Source organism: Neopelma chrysocephalum, unplaced genomic scaffold (assembly GCF_003984885.1).
Source record: "Neopelma chrysocephalum unplaced genomic scaffold, ASM398488v2 Primary Assembly neopelma1_96561, whole genome shotgun sequence".
NCBI classification, from domain to species: domain Eukaryota; kingdom Metazoa; phylum Chordata; class Aves; order Passeriformes; family Pipridae; genus Neopelma; species Neopelma chrysocephalum.
Window position 1 is genome coordinate 168,126 of NW_020925206.1, and position 13,783 is coordinate 181,908.

Sequence of the window (13,783 nt, forward strand, 5' to 3'; positions counted from 1 at the left end):
CAAGAGAAAATATTGTTAGTATCAATTTTAGGAGGGATATAAATATCACTTAATAATAAAACCCTCTTTATTTCTTTGAAGACTATGTAACCTGCCCCAATATTTAGGAAATTTGAAAGTGACAGGCACACCTTGTTGAATAAATTTTAAGAGTTATTAAAAATAACAAAAAATACTAAATCTTAGCTTCAGTTCTGTTTAAGGCACCATGTAAAAGCCGAGGTACAATGATCCCTGATGTACATTCTTAAATGGCAATGATCCATCTAGCCACCTATTCAAATTTAATGCAATTGGGAATAAGTACAAGGGAGGTGTGCCAGTTACACTACCTTAATAAATTTTTGTAAAAATTTAAATTCACTTTATTAATTGGGAAATATATTTTGAAAAGAAAATGATGTGAGTTGCTACATTTCTTACATTCTATAAATTATCATTTATGAAAGCAGCAAATTAAACCAGTAGGAAAAGGCCTGGAATAGAAGAAAGTCATCCAAAAGGAATGCTTTCCTGTATGTCCAGTTCAACATAAGTAGCATGTACACAAAAAAAATCAAGTCACTTTTTTTCTGGTTTAGTTTCTATTAACTACAGTACCACTCGACAACCAAAACCAAAGGAATTGGCATGCAAATAAAATCCAGAGCTGTTGATTTTAAAGGAAGCTTGTATTGTTTACACAAGAACAGATAATTAGGTGTGCCTACAGTGTACACATTACCACATTGTTACAATTCTATCACTTATTCTGCATTTGTAAATGCAGCGAAAACACTTCTTCCTTACAGAAAGAAAACAGTAGATATTCCCAACCCTCCAACTTTATGATAAAAATACCCCCTGAATGCTCATAATTTCATCAAAATAGTGTCTTCTAGTTCTGTTCAATGAAAAGCACCTTTTATAACAAATTTGATGCATCTGGTGTCAAATGAGTATGCATCCAGTATAAGTCAAAGAAAGCATTTTTTAAAAATATTTTGCATCTAATTAAATGCCTATGCATATGAAATCATAATGACAAATAATTAACATTAAAATATATTTAAACTATAAAAAAAATAAGTTGTTTTAATTTTAAGCGAACAAAAGCATTAACATTAAAAGTTTGACAAAAATCTTCATTGACACCTGGAACTAGGAAAATTCATAATATTGAGTAACCAATGCAAAATGATTTTGCTTACAAATTTTTTTAAACATCTGACAAAATGCATACACACATTTCACAACTCTAATAAAAGGTAATGTTCAGCACAGCTAAAATTTGGTAAGTCAACCTTTCAGACCTATTCTCCTACCTCCCCCCATTAAGTCCATCATCAACAAGGCTAATGTAGTTGGGGGGCACTTCAATATTAGACTGCAGTATATGTATTTCCAGTAGCACTGCATTGTCTGATAGTCTGAGTATTTGTAACAATGTGCTCATTATGAAGTGGGTTCAGGAGGCTCTGCTCTACTCCACTCTCAAGCACTGGCTGCTGCATGCAACCTGCCTGAAATGCTTGGTTTAAGTCTGTTTTCTCCCTCTTTGCTTGTGGCTCTCCATTTTCATCCATCTCTTCTATTTCACTTTCAACTTCACTGCCCTCATCTGCACATACAAAAAAAAAAGAAAATGAAAAAATAGCACAAAGGGAAAAAATCTGAATACAAAGGCCTTTATTTTGCAAATAACATGAAATATGAAAACACAGGAAAGTATAGCAACCAATCATATCTTCCTTTTTCCAACTGTCCATCCCCTTCAGCTCTCTCACCAGGATATACAAATAAATTCTGGGTGAAATTCTGAAAATTTCTTGTGTAAATAATAAACATTTTAAAAAAATTAACTATTAAGGCCCTACAGTACTGTAATCATTATTATATATAATGTATAGCATATTGTACCCATATAGTAGTTCACATAATTTAAATTATGATACAGCTTTAGATTCTGCTTAACTATATTTTCAAAATATAAGAACTTGTCTTACTCCAAGACACACGTTAGTTCTAAATAAAATGATACACTTGAGAGGTTTGACTGCTTACCTTTATCCATATTTCCAGGGGATATAGCATTTAAATCACCAAACTGCAAAATAAACAATAAAAAGTGTAGTCACAGTCCTATACAAACATGACCTTAGATTATCTATGATGAAGCCAGTAGTATGCTCTAATGGCTTGTTGCTAGTATGAAAGTGCATGCATCTGACTGCAGTCACATCCATAGTATATCAGTTCATTTTCCATTCCATCATATTCACGTTCATACTAAGGAAATGAAAATAAAATATTCTCAGCAATTAAAACAATAGGATATAAACTTAACCATATGGTTTTGGATTTTTTAGAGTGACTTATGTCAAGGCCTTTGTTGCTTTGAGTGAGATATGTCTGATGTAGAATGCTAGAAAACATGACCGGTGTCCATTTTTAAACTGCAATATTTTAACCAAAAGCTTGTTTAAAAGTTCCCCTAAAATGGTGTGTCACTAAAGGCAGTTATAGTGTAGCAAAACTATATGTAAGGTAAATAAATGGCACCACTGAAAATAAGGTTGATGGTTATTACAGCATATTCTGCTGACTAGTTTACTTATACTAAAAACAAAGTGAAAAGTTGCTCACAAGTGAAAAATGTAAACTTCTTTCCTCCCTTTCCTTGTCCGAGTCTTTTACCCTTCTCTTAAATGATAAGCAGCAGAGCATAATTTGATGAGTTAATCTCAAATGAAAGGAGTACAATATTTAAATAAATATATTTCTAACCATACCTGATTCAGTCCTTTTCAGAAATACAGAAAGATTTTTTAATGTTCAGTGAACATTAAATCAGCATAAGCAGCAGCAGCCCTGTCCTTCCAGGTTCCTTCATACATACTCCCTCCTCACCTCCCCATACTCATCCTTTCACTTTAAGTTTTCACATGGCCATGCAAAGAACCACATGACAGAACTAACCCAAGAAAAGTAGCCCAAGGGGTTATTTTGCACAAGATTAATTCTCTGATCCAGTTAACCACAGGTCTGCCTGAGTATTTGTGCCAGCATCAATATACAAATCTAAGGGGATGGGAGAGGAGGAAACAGAGTGCTTTTCTCAGCTGCAAAGGCAGTTCATAATGGCTTCAAGTGTTTGTCAAACCAGCCTTAGTCTTTCCCATTTTATATTTCAACCAGTCAGTAAATGCAGAGAAACACAAGAAACCATGTATTTAATGAATGTTTACAACTCCTTCCCTGTTCCCTTCGTCTCTCAAAGCTTTAGATTACATATTTTCTCTCTAAGATAATATCTGCCTTAAGTTTGCCAAAACATTATAGGAAGTCCCCCAGTACACCACAAACATTAAATTTAACATATACTATGTCTGTCAAGAAAACAAGAATGTAGCAATACTACATTTTTGCAATACTTTGCTATAAATGTAATGGCAGAGTTCAATCAAATATCTAATCAGAAACAGTCATTAATTTTTTTACAAAATGTCATATCAAACTACAAATTAGGCCGACTTCCCATTTCTATGAAAAAGTACAAATTTTTATAATATTTAAATATACTATTTAATATATCCTGAGGAAAGAATGATATATCAAGTCATGCAAGGTGACTTACAACTTATCAGGAAGATAAAACATGATATACTGATCATCAAGTGTAAAAACATTAAGCGTCAGTCTGGTGAACTATCTATTGTACCTCCACATCTATCCATTTTCTAGAACTTTAAAAGTACAATTCCTTGATGATAACTCCTAAGATAATGTAATTTCTTAAGCAACCCACACAAAATTAACAGTTAGGTGAGCTACTGAAAAAAAAAGAGGTCTGAGGAAAACAAGACACAGTGGTTATGAATTTAGACTTTTGCTCTGTTTATTTTAAGCAAAATACATTGAAATATAGGCATGAAATTATGCCATGTCCCAATCCTGCAAGCACTTCTGTGCTACTTTCATGTGAAACATGGATGAAGATAAATAACCCAAATTTGAAGATGCCAATGTATTTGCAACTCAATCTACAACGGATTACAAATATTGCAAAATATCCCATAGGTCCATGTAAATGTTAAAAAAAATTGTAGATGCATATCCAGATTTATCGCTAAATTCACCAATCCATTGTCTTGCATATTATCTTACCTCTCCCATAACTGCAATAGGTGTTTCTCCTGTTGCCTGAGCAACACGATGTTCGACTAAGTAAAACATGTACTCATCATAAAGCAAGCGGATCAGATGAAAAGAGCCAAAGCTAGCAGCACTGCGTAAGGTTAAATCTCGAATCACCATTGAGCTATTTAAATATGGGAGAAAAAAATATGAAATAAATATCACAATTATTTAATAATTTATTCATATGAAATATACACTTCAAGAATAATAAAGCAATGCTATCCAAAACCATCTGATCAATGGTATCTTCAGAAAGAAATGTCTGGGAAAGACAATTATTTGTCTCTCCCTTTTTTTGAAAGCATGGTTAGAGAACACATTACACAACTAGAAGCTAAATTTTAAAAAAGACGGGAAAGTTTTTGTTTTGGTGTATGCACAATTACCAATATGTGAGCACATGTAAAAACTGAACTTAGTGAAAGGAAGACCTCTGTTAAAATTTTAAATAACAAAATTGTATTAAAATTATTTAATTTTAAACAAAGCAGTCCTTCAAAATATTGTGTCTGTTGTGCTCACATTCCTAGTTCAAAGGTTTTAATTGGTATGATTTTTAAACTTGTAAAATTTAGATAAGTTTGTGTATACCTTATAATAGAAAAATGCAGATTGTGGATGAAAACAGCCATATGATACTCTCAGAAAGTAGATGCTATAAATGTACAATTTTGAAAAAAAATAGCTTTACTATGATAACTGATACAGTAGCAGATGAGATGGAAGATTTACCTTGTTGTTCTTTTTACACATTAAAAAATATTTTGTTGTCCCTACATAATAAAAATAGAAGCCATGGTATTTTAATAACTAGTATTAAAACATTTGCTTTAAAATTATATAGCTATTCAATCCAAAATGTTTCATGGCATATTTCCAAATCAGGATAAAATTCCAACCTCATTACCCTTACACAAGGTCTTTAAAACAATATACAAGGATCGTTTCATCCACTACTGAGTTGCATGTAGCACCATGTTTAATGTTAATAACACTAATCTTTCAGTGGATGGGGGGAAGACTCTTCATTTCTTGGGAACTATTGTCTGATATTACTTTTTTCAACATTATTACAGCATACAGTTCAGCAAATAATAAAATAGATAAAATAATTTAGAAGACTACCTGTAGAAAGACCATTTTAAAAGAAATTGCCGTGCTGCTTTAGGAAAGCTGGGTCTTCCTTCATATGGTTTCAATGCTTGCATCATTACATTATCAAGCCAGGCAGCCCACTGCTCCAGAGTGCTCTGCTGCTGAAGAGTCATCTTGAAATCTGTTTCTAGTCTTTGAACCATATTGTCATCACACTGACACACCCAGGAAGCCTGTTCCTGTTATAACACATGGCAAACATGAAAGCAAAACACAAAATGTAAATTTTTCTTAAAGACTGAAGAATTAAATGAAAAGGATGAAATACACTTATTAAGCAAACTAATGAGTATTTTTATCTTCCTATCTCTCTCAATTTTGTTGGAAGAAAATGAGAGTAAGGAATCCAAAGTATAAAAATGGGCATCAAATAAAGCACGCGCATAAAAACACAATGAAAAATCACAAATACATTGCAATGTTCCATATTAATTTTCATTAAAGAATTTTCAACTTCCTCCATTCATAGTTTTTCTAGTAAAAATTTCAGGAATTGCCAGGCTTGAGACTACAGGAACAAGGAATGGAAAGGGCAGTCAAATGGAAGTTGAGAGAGTAAAAGCTAAAGAGGAGCCAAGAAACCAAAGTATCATGGTTACTAATCCTTTGAAGGAGTGTCCTGGTTCTGGCCAGGACAGGGTTAACTTTTGCAGCAGCCAGGAGGGGCACAGCCAGGACCCTGGGGTTATTCTATACCAACTCATGTCATGTGCAGGGGGGTATCGTCTTTCCTGTTTGCCGGAGTGTGTGATCTTTACCTTTTTGTGCCTCCAATTCTCCTCTCCAGCCCTCCACAAGGGGAGGGGGGGAGAAGTGAGCAAGTGGTGCATGGTCTGAAGTGTTTCAGTGGGAACACTAAATTGGGAAATGCTATTCCTAAACAACGATAGCCTTATTTGGAGCCCAATGTGGGGCTCGAAGGGTTAAGATTATGACGATGGATCCTGGGATGATACCCCCCCCCATCCTCAAGGTTCAACCCTTTGCCTGCTGAGAAGATGCAAAGGCATCCAAAGTGAGTATTTCACTGAATTCAAGGGGAATCTTTCAAAGGTACCTTGTACAGACTCTTTAGGTCTGTGTGCATGCGAGTGTGAATACACTATAGCAAATGTACTAGGAATGCTGCTATCCTAGATTCTTAAGTACTTTAGATTTGTAAGTTAGGCCTGTAAGTAAGTTACTGTTGTGCTATAGTAAATTCTATATGAATCCTTTGCTAAATTATTTAACTTCGGTTATCGATTGAGTTTAAGTGCTGTTAAGTTTAAGTTAAATACTTTTGGGCCTTTAGGCATAAACTGTTGATCAAGTCCGGGCTCAGTTTAGCACAGAGGTCTACTCTGAACCTTGTGACTCAACAGAAGGGTCTTTTATATTCCTTTTTTATCTTTACCCTTTCCTATCCTTTTCTCTCCCCTCCTTCCCCCAGCCTCCACATAAATACTTTTGGGTTTATTTCAGTTTGGATTGACTGATTTTGGATTTTTGTTTGCTTTTTCTCGGTGTACTTTAACCATCTAGTAAGTAGTAGAGTGATCCTTGCCAAGGAATTTTGTGATGCTGTCACTTTTATATTAAACCTGTTTTTGCTGATACTTTGCTGGCGATTCTTTAAGCGACCTTAAAACACTCACTGGTCCAGGGGTGGAAACACAACCCTACTATTTTCCATGGACTGATCCAGACTGCACTGGAAAAGGGTGAGGCTCCAGAACACTTGCAATACATTCATGACATCATTGTATGGGGCAACACAGCAGAGGAAGTTTTTGAGAAACGGAAGAAGATAATCCAGATCCTCGTGAAGGCTGCTTTTGACATAAAACAAAGTAAGGTCAAGGGATCTGCCCAGGAAATTCAGTTTTTAGAAGTAAAATGGCAAGATGGATGTTGTCAGATTTCAATGGATGTGGTCAACAAAATAGCAGCTGTGGTCGATTTAACCATCAACACTATCTCCCAGGTTATCCATAACTGTGAAACAAACAGGCCAAGCGGGTAAAGTCCCTGTGGTATGGGGGATGAAATGGTCGAAATATAAATATGGAGAGGCCTGGCAGATTGATTACATCACACTCCAGCAGGCCTGCCAAGGCAAGTGTAATGTGCTTATGATTGTAGAAGCAACCACTGGGTGGCTGTAGACGCACACTGTGCCTCACACCATTGCCTGGAACACCATCTTGGGCTTTGAAAAGCAAGTCCTGTGGCAACATGGCACCCCAGAAAGAACTGAGTCGGTCCACGGGACTCATTTCAAAACTAACCTCATAGACACCTGGGCCAGAGAGCACAGTATTGAGTGAGTATATTATATTCCCTATCATGCACCAGACTCTGGGAAAATTGAATGGTACAATGGACTGTTAAAAACCACATTGAAAGCAATGGGTGGTGGGACCTTCAAACATTGGGATCTACATTTAGCAAAGGCCACCTGGTTAGTTAACACTAGAGGCTCCACCAATTGAGCTGTCCCTGTCCAATCAAAACCTCCACATACCGTAGAAGGGGATAAAGTTCCCATGGTGCATATGAAGAATGCGTTAGGGAAGACAGTTTGGATTAGTCCTGCCCCCAGCAGAGGCAAACCCCTCCGTGGGATTGTTTTTGCTCCAGGACCTGGGTGCACTTGGTGGGTAATGCAAAGGGATGGGGAAACACAATGTGTACCTCAAGGAGATTTGATTTTTGGGTGAGAACAGTTGGTAATGTTGAATCGTATGATATTGGTTGCTGAATGACACTGCCACTGTATGCCATAACTACCATGGACAATGAATATAGACTGCTCCAGATACACCAGTCATGATCTCCTGATGCAGCTTGCAACCAACCAACAGGACACCAGCCCTTCTGCCCTGGAAGACATCTAGGACAGATAGAATCCACAGTCATGGACTAAATGAACTCAACATCTTGGAGGAACAGCCATTGACTATGGAAATGATACCTCTGCTTGTGTAGATATATATATATATATATATATAGTTGCAAGGTGTAGGATCTGGGCATGAGGTAGATGGTATAAAATAAAGGGTGGATAATGTCCTGGTTCCAGCCAGGACAGGGTTAATATTTTGCAGTAGCCAGGAGGGGGTGAAGGTTATTTTATACCTGAGATTAGTTCACTTGATTAAAACTTGGTGCTAACGCCAAGGTCACAGGTTTAATCCCCTATATGGGTCGTTCATTTAAGAGTTGGACTCAATGATCCTTGTGGGTCCCTTCCAGCTCAGAAGATTCTGTAATTCTGTAACTATGCTCTGTGATTCTATACCACTTCACACCATGCGCAGGGGATGGAGGGGGGTGGGTAGCCTTCTGGTTTGGCTGGTGCATGGCGTGTGCAGCAGTGTGGTGCCGGGTTAGACATGGAGAGCAATCACGTGTGAATCATTTGCCTATCTTGTACACTCTTATTAGCCTTGTTGTTGTTACTGTTTGTTTTCTTATCTCATTGTTGTTTCTAGTAAATTGTTCTTAGCTCACCCCATGATCTTTACCTTTTTTGTCCTTCCAATTCTCCTCTCCAGCCTGCCGCAGGGGGAGGGGTGGGAGGTCTGGTGTGTTTCAGTGGGAACACTAAATTGGGGAATGGCATTACTAAATCATGACAGAGTTAAGATCAACTACAATTTCTGTTACATTTTTTAATCACCTCACTTAAAAAAAGCTTTGTTTTATGGACAAAAAAGGATTGCTGTTTTTATCCATAGTCTGCAATATATTAGATTGCTTAATGAGTAATATAAATAGCACACAATTGGACAAACACAGTCCATGTACAATAATGAGCAATTCACAGTATTATCATGGAATGTGATTATATTACATTTTTAAGTTTTAATAAGACTAGTATGGATACTTCTGTTAAATGGAATTTGAGAAAACCAATATTGATTTGACATAGACCATATTCTTAAACTCTAGCTATCACATGCCAAGTTAACAACTCAACATTCATAGACCCTATATCTTACCACAGAACAATTTTTAATACACCATATATTTGGTCACATACTAAATCACACACTATTACGCAATATAACTATATTGTGTTAAATATTATTTATTCAAAGATCTTTGAGAAAAGCAAAAAGAATTTAACTGTTCTTAGTGAACTTCTGAACTTCTGTTAAAATGAGTTAAAATGTTTGTTCATGAAAGAAGACAAATGTATGACTATCAGTAATGTGGGCCATGTAAGTTAGTTGAGCAACAGGAGAAAAAAAATGTTATTTCTTCTAAGGAGAAGAAAGAGGTAAAAGGGAAACCCTTTTATAAGTCTAATGAAAAATAATAAATTGATGTTTTACAGATAACTGGAAACTAGTTCTAACCAGTTACTTAGGAAAGGTTGGAAATGTAAACACAAAGTATACATATGATATTGTATTTTAAATAAAATTATGAAACATAATACAAATAATGAAACCATCTGTACTAGAAATAGTGCTGTACAATCAATACTTTTTTATGGAAGATCAGAAGCTATGTTACTATCCAAGATTTCATCTTCAGGCATTGTTCATGCTGTTCATTCTAACAACACACGTAGTCTACACTTTCATCTGCATTAAATAAAAATTGGCAGAATGCATGGTCTGAAGGATAAGAAGCTTTCAGAGAAAATGGAAACAGATAATGTTTCTGAGGTTTTATTTTCCTTACAGCCAAAGAAGAAGTTGGAAAGTTTTGACTGAAGCACTGTATATATATAAATCAGAAAAATGTTCCTACTTTGTTTTCTTAATAGAATAAGAACTAACAATAAAAATGAAAAAAATCAGGTAGAAGTTATAATTTTTTTAAAAGTCTGGTTTTTAAAGCCAAAGGTACCTGTACATTGGCAAAATCCACACGGTTGAGATCACTGAGCATCTGGTTGATCTGAGAAGTGTTCTGAAGCACAGCTCGAGCTGCCTGAGCCAGGTGATTGAGAGATGTGTATCTTCTCAAAGTCTGGGCAAAGGCACTTACAGAGGCAACCTATGAAGAAATCCATTTATCTTAACACATTGTATTATCCACCGATCTTCTGTTTCATCTATTTTAATTTTAAAATTGCTGTATTAATTTATGAGCAATTCACATATAATGGAACAAATACCATTTTTCCTATGGATTTTTTTGGCAAAACAAAGTTATTTCCAATCCCATGTTTTATCTTTGAAGTTCAACCTAAATATGACATTTACCATAAAAGTTAAAAGGCTGCTACTTTTAGATCTTGAATGACATCTAGTGTACAATTGTGAAAAAAAACTGCAGTAAACTTTGTTTACCTTGGTTTGTATCATTCTCTGTGGAATATTGTTCATGGCACTGGAAAGCCAACCTTCAAGGCTTTTTGCAAAATTGCGAATGGCTTGAGTCAAGGCACCTAAATATTAAAGAATAAAAATAAAATTAAAAGGATGGCAAGGTGCCTCTCTTGAAACCTTTTTCATCCTCAGTATTTAAATATCCCACATTGAGAAGTACTGCATTTATTGGCTCAGAGACTTATCCAGTCTAGGTTTAGATCCCTATCAATACAAGAAGGATGTTGATAAACTGGAGCAAGTTCAGTAGAGGGCCACAGGGTCAGGGAGCTGGAGCACATACCTTATGAGGAGAGGTTGAGGAAAGTAGGTTTTTTCAGCCTGGAAAAGAGAAAGTTTAGGGGGGACCTAATAGAAGCCTTTCGATACCTACAAGGTATCAAGAAGATAGAGTCAGCCTCTTCAAAATGATGCAGGAGGGTGATAAACACTGGGCATAAACTGAAAAAAGAGGGGTCCTGACTTGATAGGGGAAATTTTTTCACCTTGAGGACAGTTAAGCAGTGCCAATTCATGGCCCTTCATTGGACTCTCTCCAGTATGTTCATGTCACTCTTGTACTGGGGAGACCAGAACTAGAGACAGGACTCCAGGTATACAGTACTCAACTGGTGCTGAATAAAGGGGAAGGATCACCTACCTGGACCTATTGGCAATACTTTGTCTAACACAGCCCAGGATACCATTAGGAGCAGGACTTGGCACTTCCCCTTTCTGAACTGTATGAGGTTCCTGTCAGCCCATTTATCCATCTTTTCGAGGTCCCTCTGGATAGCAGCACAACCTTGTGATGTATCAGCCACTCTTCCCAGTTTTGTGTCATCAGCAAACTTGCTGAGGGTATGCTCTGCCCCATCATCCAGATCACTAATGAAGACATTGAACAGTGTTGGACCCAGTATTGGCCTCTGGGGTACACTGCTATTTACTGGCCTCCAACTAGACTTTGTCCCACTATGACCATGGGATTCTCTTTAAAAATGGAGGACTGCTAGGGAGAAACAGAATCCACGACTAAGTGAGGCGCAAACAGCTTTGCCAACAGGCTGACCAACCTGGTAAGGAGAGCTTCACACTAGAAATGATGGGGAAGGGATGACCAATAGTCAAGTGAGTAAGTCATAGACTGGGTAGGCAAGCAAAGGATGTGGTGTAAACTGGAGGGACCTCAGAATCAACAAAACCATGTTGAAAGCAGACCACTTCAAGCATGTGCACATAACTAAGGAAATGTCAGGACATCAGCATTATGGGAAAGCTTTCATACCCTTTTGGGGAAATTGGTACAAATGGGTGCCTCTCTGAAGTGCCTGCACACTTATGCATGCAACATGGGGAAAAATAGGAGGAATTAGATGTCTGTGAGCATTTGCAGGGCTACGATCACAGAGATATTGTGGGATGGCTCATACAACTGGAGTGCTACAATGGATAGACACAGAATCTTTAGGGAAAACAAGCCAAGAAGGTGTTCTATATGAAGGAGGAGGTGGAATGCATGGAGCTTTGCCTAGGGATGGATGATAAGCCAGTTGAGAGCTTAAGGGTCCAGATTAGATGACATAACAATGTGGGTGATGATGTAGGTATCTGATACAGACTACCTCATCAGGAAGAAGTAGATGAAGTCTTGTGATGGGTTGACCTTGGCTGACCGCCAGGTGCTCACCAAGCTGCTCTATCACTCTCCCTTCTCAACAGAACAGGGGAGAAAAATATGACAAAATGCTCATGGGTCAAGATAAGGACAGGGAGATCACTCAGCAATTACAATCACAGGCAAAACAGACTCAGCTTGGGGAAATTAATTGAATTTATTGCCAATCAAACAGAGCTGGATAATGAGAAATAAGAACAAATCTAAAAAAAAAAAATTCCTCCAATCCTCACTTCTTTCCAGGAACAACTTAATTTTCAACTCTTCTACCTCCTCCCCCCAAGTGGCACAGGGCAACAAGAAAAGGGGGTTGCGGTCAGTTCATAACACTGTCTTTGCCTCTCCTTCCTCTTCATGCTCTTCCCCTGCTCCAGTATGGGGTCCCACCCATGGGAGACAGTCCTTCATGACCTTCTCGAACATGGGTCCTTCCCATAGGCTACAGTTCTTCACAAACTGCTCCATCATAGGTCCTTTCCATGGGGTGAAGTCCTACAAGAATGAACTGCTCCAGTGTAGGTCTCCACACAAGATCACAGGTTCTGCCAAAAAGCCTGCTCCAGCATGGGCTCCTCTCCACAGGACCACTGTACCTACCAGGACCCTGCTTTAGCATGGGCTCTCCATGGGCTGTAGCTTCCTTCAGGGCACACCCACCTGCTCTCGTGTGGGGTCCTCCATGGGCTGCAGAGTGACAGTGTGCTTCACCATGGTCTTCCCCATAGGCTGCAGAGGAATCTCTGCTCCAGCCACTGGAGCACCTCCTCCCTGTCCTTCTTCACTGATCTTGGAGTTTGCAGAATTGTTTCTCTCATATATTCTCACTCCTTTCTCCCAGCTGCTGTTGTGCAGCATTTTTTACCCTTTTTTAAAAATATGTTATCACAGAGATGCTAATAATGTCTTTGATTGGCTCAGACTTTGGCCAGCAGTGGGTCCATCTTGGAGCCAGCTCAAAATGGCTCTTTCTGACATGGGGACAGCTTTTGGTGTCTTCTCATAGAAGCCATTTGTGCACCCCCCACCTCTACCAAAAGCTTGCCATGTAAAGTCAAACAGGTCTCCTTCAGATAACTGGAATAAGCTTCATGTTCACAGGCTCCAGTTCTTATGAGGGACTTGAACAACCCCATATCTGCTAGAGGGACAACAAAGCAGAGCAAAAGCAACCCAGGACAGTTAAGCAGCACAACTGGTTGCCCAGAGAGCTTTGTGTAGTTTCCATCATTAGACGTTTTCAAGACCTGACTGGGTAAAGCCCTGAGCGAACAGGTCTGAATTCAGCATTGACCATGCTTTGAACAGGAGGTTGGACTAGAGACCTCCTGAGGTTCCTTCCAAGCTGAATTATTCTTTGATTGTAACAATTATTTAGTTTCTGATTTAACAAACTGAAAACTTCCATCATTAATTTTCCATCTTCAGTTTTTGCCTAAGTACTTTTGCTTTTAAAGAGCAAAAC

At 37.8% G+C, this 13,783-nt stretch overlaps 1 protein-coding gene across 2 annotated transcripts in view; it reads right to left on the minus strand.

Annotated features, from left to right (window-relative positions):
• Positions 1-1,361: 1,361 nt before the first annotated feature.
• Positions 1,362-13,783, minus strand: part of LOC113981462 (transcription factor RFX3-like) — a 106,952-nt gene continuing 94,530 nt past the window's right edge. Inside the window, exons 11-16 of one of the 2 annotated variants that reach the window (XM_027708859.1) lie at positions 10,626-10,723; positions 10,180-10,329; positions 5,305-5,513; positions 4,147-4,300; positions 2,044-2,086; positions 1,362-1,600 (exon numbers count right to left, since the gene is read on the minus strand). In XM_027708859.1, the coding sequence (XP_027564660.1) occupies positions 1,362-1,600; positions 2,044-2,086; positions 4,147-4,300; positions 5,305-5,513; positions 10,180-10,329; positions 10,626-10,723 (893 nt within the window). Of the gene's footprint in view, positions 1,625-2,043; positions 2,087-4,146; positions 4,301-5,304; positions 5,514-10,179; positions 10,330-10,625; positions 10,724-13,783 lie in introns of both variants that reach the window. The other variant, XM_027708860.1, reaches the window with a different exon arrangement.